The 13607-nt window shown below is 36.5% G+C and overlaps 1 protein-coding gene across 7 annotated transcripts in view; it reads left to right on the top strand.

Moving 5' to 3' along the window:
* The window catches only part of iqsec1b (IQ motif and Sec7 domain ArfGEF 1b), a 167216-nt gene that overhangs the window by 41346 nt on the left and 112263 nt on the right, over nt 1-13607 (top strand). For 2 of the 7 annotated variants that reach the window (XM_079597267.1, XM_079597282.1), the window contains exon 3: nt 12431-12538. The exons of the other annotated variants lie outside the window; for them this stretch is intronic. In XM_079597267.1, coding sequence (XP_079453393.1) covers nt 12431-12538 — 108 coding nt within the window. The remainder of the gene's footprint in view (nt 1-12430; nt 12539-13607) is intronic. 7 annotated transcript variants of the gene reach the window in all.

Raw genomic sequence — 13607 nt, 5'->3', positions numbered from 1 at the left:
TATTCATCAAAATTATAACAATTAAAGGCTTGACATATCTCACTTTGCATGTAATGAGTCTATATAATATATTAAAAGGTATATATAATATACCTTTTAAGTTGAATTACTGAAATAAATGAACGTTTGCACGATATTCAAATTTTTCGAGATTCACCTGTATATTTTAAAACATATTTTATTCCTGTGATGGCAACCGTGAATTGTCAGCAGCCATTACTTGATCCTTAAAAAAATTATTATAATATGCTGATTTGGTGCATCTCTTCTTTTTATTATTAATGGTAAAAACAGTGTAAACAATATTTGTTGAAACTGTGATACATTTTTATCAGGTTTTTTGTTCCAACCTACCTAAAGAAAAATATCGACCTGCAGAATATTTCACATAAACCGTGCACTCTTTTAGTTTCAAGCAGCAACAGTTCTATCACTGGAATTGGGGACAAACACTTAGTAGAGACAATGGGAATTTCACTTACAGTAAAGCTCTCTTCTTCGATATCAAAGCTTCAAGCCAAACTCAATTGAGTGAACCAGCATATCGCTCATATCTCTCCCTTATCTGGACGTTTTTAAGTCCCCCTCAGTCAGACTTTGATGTTGAGGCTGATAAATGGATGCTGGCAGTTGAGTCAGATATCAGTGTTATTTCAGCCGCTGTTTTAATGTCGTCAAACACTCTCGTCAGTTTCAAACCAGAGAACGCGTTGAGCCTTTCTAGGACAAAATGACAGTTTGAGCTACAGTGAAGGATTTCAACTGAAAACTTGTTATGCGTTTTGTCCATTCATTTACACGAAATAGCTATTTTTTATTATTTTCGAGTCTTTATGTATTGATATTTTTTATTAATGTATTAATAAATATGTATGTATGCATTTTACAGTGCTGCTGGCTATAAATTCAGAGTTACACTACAGTGCTTTAAAATGTTCTTACTTAAGCCTGTATCGTTGATTCATTCAGGGAATTTGATAAATATTTCACGCTCTCATTTCTCTGTATATGTATATACACAGTATATAACAATGTGTAGTAATGACTGAAATACTCCTTAGGAGAAAACACCCTTCAGGTCATATCAGTCTTTAATCTTTTCAAAGCTTAGCATAGTGAAATGTCACCTCATACGGTTTTCTTTATTCAACCAAAAAACAAAAATATGTCACTGGTGCAAGTCGCATACATCAGCATGACATCAGCAAGCCTCCGCTTTCCACCGAGCAGCCCTGTACAATACACATTGTTCCCTGTCGACAAGGACGTGTGTGTGTGAGAGCCTGTATAGCTGCAGGGAGGTTTCTCGGCCTGGTCCCCTAGAGCATTTACCCTCTCTCATTTTCACCTCGGTCTTTACACTCACCTCCCTGCTTTCTCTCTCTCTCGCTCTGTATGTGTCTTCTCATTGATTTGGTGCCTGTAATAGGCTGCTCCATTGAAGCCTGTGCAGTCCGTGTGCGTGCGCGCGTGTCACACAGCTGTTGGCAGGCCCAGTTCCAGCGCTCTGATGCTCACGCTAACAGTGCAGAGTGAGGCGGGCGCTGCTGACACGCTGTTCTGTACTCGGCCTGTGGCTTTGCCAAGGTTAAGTAGGCAGGGCTGGCCACACACTGGTTGCTTGCAGATACTGGAAAACAAAAATGTGTGGTTGTGTCAGTGACCTGAAAAAAATTCTGCTTTGTCAAGGAACTGGAAGGAAGGGATCAAGGCATGTTTGGGTAACATCCTCCCATCCATGCCTCCTCCTGATTGATTTTTTTTTAAGGCAGCCAAAAAAATCTACGTCTTTTTATAGGTTTTAATTAGGGCTGTCAAAAGATTAATCGCGATTAATCACATCCAAAATAAAAGTTTGTGTTTACATAATATATGTGTGTGTACTGTGTATAATTATTTAAAACACTCACAATCATGTATATTTAAGAAAAATTGGTTATTTATATATAAAATATTTATATATAATATAAATTAAATAAATGTGTATACAGTATATAAATGCAATTATTCCTTAAATATATACATGAATTTGTGTGTATTTATACATAATAATTCTACACAGTATACACACATATATTATGTAAACACAAACTTTTATTTTGGATGTGATTAATCGCGATTAATCTTTTGACAGCCCTAGTTTTAGTTATTATTATTGATTTATTTATTAATATATATTTATTTTGATGTATCAACACCACTGTACAAATTTGGGGTTGGTAAGTTTTTTTCTAAATGTTTTTGAAAAAAGTCTCCTTTGCTCAACAAGGCTGCATTTATTTGATCAGAAATACAGTAACAACTGTAATATTTTAAATAACTGTTTTCTGTTTTAATATTCAAAAATGAAATTTATTCCTGTAATGGCAAGGCTGTAGTTTCATCAGCCTTTAATCCAGTCTTCAGTGTCACATGATCAGCATTTATTTGTTTGCAGTATAACAGTATAAATAAAAATAAATAATAGCATACATGTGTTTACTGTTTTTAAAAAAAAAAATCAATTTGATGTATCCTTGCTGATTTTTTTTTATTTTAAATTTTTTTAACTGACCCCAAACATTTAAATGTATTTTTTTTAAATGTATCTATAATTTTTTATCTGTAACTTTTTATCTGTAAGTCAGATTTTCAGGGGGAAAAAATAAATTTATAGAATTTGAATATTTTACTGTTTCATTCTGCTTTTGCTCAATCACAGCTATTTTATTCCATTTTACACATACTGTTTTAGTTTTTGTACAGTGGCACTAAACATTTTTTTCGCTGCATCTGAATATGCCTACTTCCATACTTTATAGTAGACGATGTGAGTAGGCAAAAAGGACCCGGATGACCTACTTCCGGCTAAATTCTGAAGTGTGCATTCAGTGGACACTTTACTATCCCATGAGTCCACGGGAGAGGATTTGTGAATGGAATTGAAGTGATGCTATTGACGCTGTAGGTCACATTATAATGACAACATGGCAGATGTAGTTCATTTATACTACACTCATTCATACTAAACATATTTTTTTTAACGGCCGCGAAGTACGTTTCGAGCCAAATGTAGTACCCATTATACAGTATGCATTTTTAGATGCGTCAAATGTCTTTATAATATCACACTTAATATTTTTCACATTCACTATAAATTGGGTTTTATACATGCAAATATATATCTACTTATATGGCAGTCCTTGACATCATCAAAATGTTTAAAAAATAACTAAATGGGCAGCAAGGCTTCTCTCCCTCCCTTTCTCTCTCTCTTTCTCTCTGCATCTGATCTGCTACAAAGGGATGCTGGGAATGTGGAGCAGCCGCACACTGTGAAGTCTCTCTTATAGGGAGTTTACAACGATAGCAAGCGGCTACTGCAAAGACAGGAGATCTGGGGATCTGCAGCTCGATCGAGTGCTAGCATCCTCCTTCCTTTCTACCTTCTGTTTTTTTTAAATGTGAGTGATAGTTACAGAGCTCTGTCCAAATACCTGTGCCCTGTTAAAGTGAGTGTTGTTAAGCCACAGTAATATATATGGTGACTTTACTACTGTTTGGTGGTGCTGGCCTGACGCAGCCAGGTCTCAAAATCATTAATTATTAAAAGCCATTGAAGTTGCTACTGCCTCCTATAAATAAAGGCTCCCTCAGGGTTATGAGAGATCTAAGGTAGACCAAAAGACAGACAGATGAGAGAGAGAGAGATAAAAAAGAGGACTCATAGCCAGACGCACACCTAATATGTATTATTGTATTAGCATACTATAGTGTTTTATTATAATGGTGAGTATACTTTGCGTAGTATGCACATTTTCTGTGTACATAAGAACTACATTGAGCAAAATTGCAGTATACAACTATACATGCACAATGGATTATATCCCACAATACAATGTGCTAATTTTTACATTTTGATGACCTAGACTATATTTACCACAATTTTTGACTTAATTTCACATTTTTTATCTCTTAATTAATTTGAAACAAAATTCAATGAGGTCATGTGACAACATTATAGCAAAATACATCTCGATATAGAGTGTATAGGGCTATTTTCGGAGTAGCATACTTGCATACTATCTGTACTTATTTTTTTTTTTCATTATTCTGCCACTATACTTTGCATAGCATGCTAATTTTCTCTATGCATAGGAACTAGTTTGAGCAAAAATACAGTATACAACCAGAGCACAATTAACTATATCAATCTAACACAATGCAGGGTGCTCAATTTTCCTTTTTTAAAGTAGTGGAGGTTTAGTACTTTATTAATAGGGGAGTATAGTTGAATTATGGAGGTGCACTGCTTCAAGCACTGTGGTTCTGCCATGATATATTAACAATATGATAATGACCTCTGTATGATTCATTTGCACAGTGAAAGAGGTCACTACAGCTGGAAACTGAGCTGAGATGCACTTACAAACATTATGCTACCACAAAACACATTTTGTGGCTACAGTTATTTTTTTTACTGCTGTAAATCCACAAACTAATATGGGTTATCCTTCAGAGATTGCAGTAACTATACAGCATTTTTATTTAACTTTTTTATTTTATTGAAAGCTTTATTTTATATATTTTTTAAAGAAATATAAAAACATATACATCATTAGAGTATAAGCTAATGGCAAGTTGCCAAATTGAATAACTTAAAAATGTGGACTGTTGTAACTAATTATTTCATGTGTTCCAATTTTGAAAAGCAAGTATGGTCGTATTTTATTTGTATTATTTTGTCATGTAACTGCACACAAATGATACATATAGACTCGTTGAGACATTTTGTAGGCTTTCTTCTGAATCGTTTGGATTTTATTCAAAATCAGACAAAAGGAAATCGTTGTGTAGCCAGACCTTTGACTAAATTGAACATTCGAGTGGAGAACATCTGACTGACATATAAAGTGACCAACAATAGCTAGTTTTGTTGTTATGCGTTATTTAGGGGTGGGTTTATCTGAAAAAGATTATATACCACCGTGATATTTCCAGTGGTCTACCAGACACACTTGTGGTTTGGCCTTGTTTTTTGGCATCCATGTGTTAGCAGTCAGTCCATTCTGAAACTGGCAGATCTGATGGATTGTTGTGCAGTGAAGCTGAACCGCACAGCTACTCGGACTCGGTTTGTTTCACAGCACCAGGGGCAGAGAGAGTGAATCGGAGCCTTGCACATTAAACCAGTGGCTTAATGGTTCAAAGCTTCTTTACTTTCATGCACGGTTGATGGTAGCATGGTGGTTTGTCTGCTGGATCTGAGGAAACGGTTTGAAGGGAATGAACAGATTTGGGATCACAATGCTGATCAGTCTGGACCATTTAAACTCAATTACTCGGTTTTGTAGTTTGGGTGCTGGCCAGTATGCTAAACGCAGCTTCATTACAAGCAACATATGCTCAATGAGGCCAAATGCTGTTGTGAGAAATGGAAATAGTCTTTTGGCTTTGCTTGGGTATTACAATCAGAGACATTTTTATGTCTCCCTGAATCACCAATATATTATTGGTGAAAATGACACATGAATCCATGCTGTCAGACAAAACCAAGGACCTCGAACTAATGAAAACTTGCCCACCATTTTCAGGGTCAGTTATCAGGGAGGGAGGGAGATTCAGAGGGTTAATATGAGACTGAATCAAAAGCTCCTGACGCAGATTGTTGCTTAAGGAAAAGGGTCAGCGCAATGTCATGCTATTCACTTGCATTGCTTTTACGAGGCCATGTTAGTTTAATCATTTCTCCATGTGCTTCGGTGATAGTGTTAACATGTATAAAGGTCTTGTTTTTCCCCTTACTTAAAAGGATAGTTCACTACCACAAAAAGGCATCATTTACTCACCCTCATGTTGTTCCAAACAGTGGAGAACAAAAGGAAAATTGTTTAAGAATTGAATTATAGTAAACACCCAGACTGTCGAGCACCATAAAAGTAATCCTTGCACTATATTTCAGTCCTTTTGAACTCATTCATTTACATTTATTTACATTTATGCATTTGGCAGACGCTTTTATCCAAAGCGACTTACATTGCTTTTCAAGGTACACATTTACATTCTTATCAGTTCCTGCTTTCCATGGGAATCAAACCCATGACCTTGGTGTTGCAAGCGCCAACGCTCTACTGTTTGAGCTACAGGAAAGCAATAGGTTTATGTGAGATAAAAGCTCAATTAAGTCATTATTCACTGATAATTTGGCCACTGCCAAAGCCCTTACAATAGGGCTGCTCAATATCGAATTATTACGTGGGTTTATATAGAAGTTAGAAAAATAAGGATAAATATTTAAGTGAGATTATGAAATAGAAAAATGTATAGAAAAAAAGAATATTAATGGTATTGTACTGTAAAATAAAACATTACGTTTTTATTGAAAATTAATCATTTCGTTTTATAGTTCAACTGTCAAATTAAAATACTAATTTACATTTTCATTTTTAAATTATACCATCATTTTATTTTGCCAGAAAACCACAAAATGACCTTAAACTTGTTGGCATCAGGTTTAAACACTTAAACACCTCATTACAAATCTGGTTCCAAATGCTTATTCTAAGGCTGTGTGTCCACCAAAGTGTTTTTAGCCAGCTCAAAAACTTGAGTGCTTTGACAGCACAGCGGTTTTTCTTTTTCTCTTTTTTTTTCAGTTTAGACACGTTGGTTGCTATGATACAGAATATCTGTGGAAGTGTTACTAGTTTCTGATGGTTTGTAAAAAAAGTCGATAAAATGTAAGGTATTTGCTCTGGCTCATGTTTTTTTTCCCCGTTGTTGTGCTTTTTGTTGTCGTCTGTTACCAATGTACAAGCAGAATGTGGCAGTTATTTGGTCGGTGTGGTATTTGTCCCGCCCGTCCTCCACTGTGATTGGACAGCTGGGTAAAAAGTGACATTGATGAACGCTGTGTTTTACTCATAAGTTGAAAATTTTTCAACTCTTTCGGCGCCCGGAAAAAAAGCTCAGCGCCTCATCATGCTGATGGATTATTTAAATACACGGCGCTCCCATTGAAAACAATTGACAAAATACGCTAGAAAAATGTTTTGTGGCCTAAGTGACTAAAACTCACAGCACATGCAGAGGTGTGTTTGTGTGTATGAATACAGTCCCACATTTCACTCATGTATTTATGGAATCAATTAAGCCATATTGCAATATTTTTTTAATATTTCTTCTAGCATGCTCTGAAATTTATGGAAGCTTGTTTCCACCACTGAATACAAATAAAACCGGTAATTCTGACTTTTTATCTTGCAATTCTGACTCTTTTTTTTCTCTCGCAGTTATGAGAATATTTTTTTTCTCCAAATTGCATGGTCTAAACTCGCAAATGTGTGTTATAAAGTTAGAATTGTGAGATATAAAATATTTTTTCCCCTCAAAATGGGACTTTGTATCTTGCGATTGCGACTTTTTATCTCACAATTCTGATTAAATTGTCAGAATTGCAAGATATAAATTTGTAATTGCGAGAAAAAAAGTCAGAATTGGAAGATATAAACTTGCAATTGCGAGAAATAAAGTCAGAATTGCGAGGTAAAGAAAGTCAGAATTGGGAGTTTATATCTTGGAGGTCTGACTTCTTTTTTCACAATTCTGACTTTGGGGGAAAAAAGTTGCAATTATCATTTAAATTGTTTTATTCCTTCCATATAAATCTCACTTGCATTCAGAGTACAAAATATTGTGTTGTGGCATTACCATTTTTAGATGTATAAAATTATTATTCTTACAGTAAGTTTTTCTGTAGTGTTCCATGGAAGAAAATAAGGTATACAGGTTTGAAACGACAAGAAGCTGTGTAAATAATGCCAGAATTCCTTTTTATAATGGGTGTGGTGGGTATATGGGCTTTGAATTGCATGTTGTGCTTCTGAGGTGTGTGTTTGATCAACGTTTGCTTATGAAAAGCTCTTAAAATGAAGCTGCTGTTTTGCAGCTCAATTAGTCCTTGAAGCTAATCTTAGGCTAGCTTTGAGTTCTTGCCAGCTTTCTGGACTTTTTCTTTTTTTTACTTTTGGAGCATTTGTTTGGTTATAGGAGTTATGCAACTCTAGAACCTGCTCTGCGGTGATAACAGAAAGCTTATGGCAGCCAGGGCAGAAACTCAAAGGGTTTTAATCCCATGACATTACCGATTATCATTGGTTAGCAGGGTCGCTGAGGAGAACAGCTTCTTTGTCTTGGTTTTGACATGTAAACCAAATGGCTTTGACGTGACATTGCAGGATTTTTTTTTTTTTTACCCATGAAATGCACAGTCATTAATACTAGCAGGCTGGAAATGGGCTTTTGTGCGTCATGGGGGAAATTACCTGCTTAAAGTGCCAATGTATAAGAACATTCATTATGCTGATTGAGTTATAATTTAGCTCTGTATACTGTGACGATGCCAAAAGAAAGCACACAAAATAAAAGGACTTTGTAATTAATAATTCAGTCTTCATAAATTGAGGTGATAAAAACATGGTGGGATTTTGATCAATTTGATTCATTGGTTTGCTGCCATGGCGACAAATTAGAGTAAGATATTGCGTAAATACAAATTTAATGTCATAAGTTTAGCAATTCCAAATAGCTGATTAACTGGATGAGGGACCTTGGTGTCTCTGATTGAAATTCAATTGAAGTTTTGTTCAATCAACAGAATCCATTTTAAGCAAAATACTGAATGCATGCATTCCATTTAACTGATTAAAGAGCATGCGTTGCCTCCTGTGAATGTTAATACTCGCATTTTCAGCTCGACTAGCCAAGTTTCGTAATTCAAAAAGCAAAACATGACATTCAAAGCATGCCTGGCTCGGTTATCCAGCAAACATCTGGTCTCTTAATCTCATGTAATATTGACATGGGCGGTATGATGTAATTCTCGAAAAATCTGCCTTTTTTTAAGGTATTCACGATTTGATATCTTGAATACTTACAGAAAATAAGTTTGGATTGAACTAACTGAATCTTACCAGGTGTCCAGGAGGGTACAGATGCCGTTAAACCGCTGTACATGCTTTCCTTCAATCTCCTGGTCTCTCAGAGGCGGTTGTGGTGAACATGACATCTAATTGTACTGACAGTAAACCTCTCATACACCTTCATTAGATTTCATTAATAGTATGGAGAAGATTATTACTCATTGCAAATGGAAATTAACCCCTGGCCGGTAATGATTAGGCAGAGCGATTCTCCTGTATCTCCTACAATACCGCCGTCCTTTTGCGACATAATATAATGATTTCTAAATGTTCTGCATATATTACCCAAATGTCACCTGACTGGCTGCACAGCATAGAGAGACAGATGTTATTTTCTGGTTGGATGCTACCTGCTTTTCATAGGATTGTGTCCTCAGCGCTTTAGATTATCTTGTGCAGTGATATGAGGATTATAAAACTCTACAGGAAGAGATGTAATCTGCTCCCTTTTAATTAATCATGGAGTCTTAAAATGGCTTAGTTTAGAAAAAACTGCTTGTTTCATTCCTTGTTTTTTTTTTTTTTTTTTTTGAAGGAAGGAAAGACGGCTGGATGATGTAGCTAATAATATCTCCATTCAGATGAAGCATAATTACAACCAAATATTAAACAAATGGGTTAAAATTGTAATGTACTGTATCAACTAAATCACAAAAATCTAGTTAAAATAATCACCATTATTTAATACATTGTTTTATGAACACTTGAACCATCAAAGTGAAAGTGCGTTAAATGATTGAGCTATTCACAGTGTTGCTTAATTTTATCGCTGGCAAAACCAATATGAATATACTGTGAATATTTATTTAACCAGCCCTAAGAAGGTCTAGTTTTATGTCCTCATCCATGTTGGATAAGCACAGGATTTTGCTTTTAATCCCAACAGACTTTATTTATTGTAGAGTTGACGATGCATGTTCAAATCGCAGGATGCTTTTGAATTAAGGAAGCATGCCATGCTTTTAGACTATTTATGTCCTCTCCTCTTATTGGCTGATTTTCCCAGCATCATTGTCCCTAATTCTTTGATTTCCTTAGATTCAAGGTGAAGGACGGGTCATTTTGTTTAGTTTTTTCTTGGTGGGCTGAATCAGAGTGATGGAGAGTTGTAATATATTTAACAATCTATTTGATTATGTAAGCACATTCGTTTTTTTTTTTTTTTGTAATGTAAATATAATGTAAATCTGTGGTGAAAAAGGGAACTACAGCGCACTCCAATTTAGAGCCATTGGGACAGATTTCAGGCTGCTTATTTTCACGTTGCCTTATACGTAAACCTTGCTCCAGACCAAGACGATATCAATCCGCTTCAGCTATGTGTGTTGTCTGCATCAGGTCAGTAACTGTGTGAAGTAGCCTATCAAATTAATGAAAGTATAAATCCTTTAGTTAACGTGCTCACGTGAATAGCCTTTATATAGTTCTGTTGTTGTTGTTGTTTTTTCTGAGAATAGGCATAACTTTATTTTCCTCACTGGAGCTCCTCTACAACTTGTAATATTCTAAAACAACATTCCGAGGCTATAAATACTACATTAAGGCAATTAGATATCATTGTACTTAAAGCCTGTCAATCAACATTAGAGTGCCACCCTCAGGCTGAATAACGTGAGTGAGGTACAGTGAGTTACAAAGGCCTTCCATTCAATCAGAAGAGGATTTGAAAGGTCCTTGAAACATTCATTGTTCTGCATAGCCTACTGAAGGATGGACAACCACTGTGACTGAATTCAGTGAGTGTGTTTATGTGTATGACGAAACACTGATAACTATTAACTCGGATCTTATAACCTGACAATGCAAGACAGCTGTGTTCACATGATATTTTGAAATTGTCAGCCTTTTTTTAGGTGTAGATGCCAGATATACACACACTGGAAATGCTTACAGTGTGTATTGGAGCAATTAACATAAATACAGGTGGGCCAATCATGCTTTGTTTAAACCATTAAAACCAATAAGGAAGTCCCACTGGCTTGGGAGTAGTGTCAGAGTTAAAAGACAGCACTGTGTTGCCACTGAAAATGTTTGTGTTCATTGATCTTACATCTATTTTTATGCGTTGCTGCAAATTCTGCTGATTCATCACCAATATAATGTTATCCAGCTGGCTAACACTGAAGTTTTGCTGTTACACAATTACAAAAAGGACTTGTGAAAGTCTTGAAAGAATCAGTAAGAATTGAACTATGAGCCAGTCAATAATATTTTACATTGTGTGCCACTGTTTTCCAGCATAAGTTAAATTTATGGTTTATAATTTTATAATGCATTATTTGTGTCTGTAGGCTAGTTCTTATTAGGGGCTTGCGAACCGGGTAGTTCTATGAACTTAGTTATAGGAACTAGCCACCAGGGTGGTTCCCTGAGAACTAAAGGTTCCCCTAGGGCCGTTTTCCTGCTTGCATTCGCACCGCCAGTAGGAACTCTGAAGTGACGTAAGCCGCGCGTGTTGTTGTGACTTTTATTTTGACGGCGCTGAGAACGCCAGTGCCTGAGCACACAGCTCTCCCATTCTCCATCTTCTACGATCTGTTTAACAATCTTTTCTAATATGTTATTAGATAAAACTGTCATACAAAGAAAGTAGACCGTATATGAAAAAGTATTAGCGTTTGCCATGTGGTTGTGTCCAGTCTCGCTAGCTGAGCAGAAATACATAATCATGTTTTGCTTGATCCCTTCAAAGTTGTGTTGGATTTTTCTCCTTAGCAGGTTTAGAGGTCAGTGTATCACTGTTTCCATGTTCATGGAGTTAGTTTGTGGAGTAAATATATAGGTTGTAATCTGTACATAGCTTCTTCTTTTTTTAAATGGCGGGTGCTGGTGTTTCGCGTGCGTTCGGCCGATCAGTGTACACTTACATCAATGGTAGTTCCTATTGTGCTGGGTTAGACCCTTCTCTCAAGTAGGAGCTGATTTAGTTCCCCTAAAAGGAGTTCTTAGAACTAAAATCGTTCCTAGTTCCTACCAAAAACTGAGTATTTTCACCCTTAGTTTTAAGAACTATGAAAATGTTCCTCCGCTGCGAAAACCCCTATTGTTGAATCAATTTAGTTATTGTACAACTTTTAGAAGATATCTAGAGTAGCTAATGCACACGTCTTATAGAATAGACTTATTTTATGATAATTATTACAAAAAATTCAAATTCTGTAGCTCTCATTTCTCTCCTGTTTTACGAAAGAAAGAAAGTCATATTGTTTTGGAATGACATGCGAGTGAGTAAACGATGACACTTCATTTTTGGATGAATCTCATAAACCATAATTGGTTTGATTGTGCATGTACACAGCGTGTTTCCATCATTCCAATTCAGTACATTTCATTTTTTTAGTACATTCCAGACTGTATCACGGCTTGCCTGTGATTTGTTCCCTGTTGACTGTGATCTGTTTGAAGCATGACCGAACATCAAGAACCTCTTGTAAGCTGAACATGTCTCTCTCTTTCTTTTCCTTTTGAAGACGGCACGCTTCTTTGCCCCTCGATGTCACAGATACCCCTGGCAACTTTATTGTGCCGCTGTGTCGAAGAAGTTACCCCTGTCGCAAATGGAAGTCTGCATCTCTTGGGTAAATGGAAGGGTTTAATATTCACTTGCTTAAGATGCTAATATCTCAGAGCTGCTGCATGGACTAGCTGTCTTATTCTCCACACATATTTGTGGCTTGTCAGGTAATGCAAATTGTCATGCTCCCATCATAGTGCTGTACGACTGATTGCTCAAAAATACGAATCCATGTTCATTTAATGGATGTGTCTGCCATGACTGGGCCACAGTAATGCTCCTTCTTTGTGGCTTCTGTGGAAGCGGACCTCCTGTGTCTGATGGTGCACTCAGATGGAAAATGAAGAAACACATAGATTCCTCCCGCTGCGGAGCAGTAGGATGCCGTGTCGCTGATTGTGTGACATGTCGTATGGTGCAGGGTTTTACCGCGCTAGTTTGGATGGACTGGCTTAAAGGTGAACTATGCAGGTTTTTTACCTTAACTGAACGGCTTCGGAGTCATTGGAATGGTTATATTACTTTTTTCTGGGTTGAATGGTGGTCGTCTCTCACCCCCCTATCGCCTTTGAGCGTTCTGACTGAACTGTACTGTGGATGTCTAATGCCAGAGTCCAAATATAAAAAATATAAAAATATGATAATTTTAAGTAAATATAAAAATATACGTACGGTAAGTTATTTTAAGGACAAGTTCGGTATTTTACACTTAGGCCGTGTGTCCACCAAAGCGTTTTTTCACGCGGCTGGCTTTATTTTTCAATTATTTTCAATGGGAACGGCGCATTTTTAGAACGCCAGGAGTGTAACGAGGCGCTAAGCGAGTATTTAACGCTCAAGTGCGTTTTTTACAGGTCGCCTTGAAGAATGTTCAACTTTGGGTAAAACGCAGCGCTCATCACTGTCAACTTTTTAGCCAACCGTCCAATCACAGTGGAGGGGGGGCGGGACTAATACCACACGGACCAACGGATATTCTGTATCATAGCAACGATGTGTCTCAACTGAAAAAATCTGCTACCACAGAAACCGAAAATTCTCGGGCCAGCAGCATGTGTCCAAATTTCAATCTTAACCGTTCTATTTCATCAGAAATTATCTGAAAACAGGGCTTTAAATGTAAAATACCAAAC

The sequence above is a fragment of the Phoxinus phoxinus genome (genome assembly GCF_949152265.1).
Source record: "Phoxinus phoxinus genome assembly, chromosome: 22".
Classification (NCBI taxonomy): domain Eukaryota; kingdom Metazoa; phylum Chordata; class Actinopteri; order Cypriniformes; family Leuciscidae; genus Phoxinus; species Phoxinus phoxinus.
This window is presented reverse-complemented; position numbering and strand designations above follow the sequence as displayed.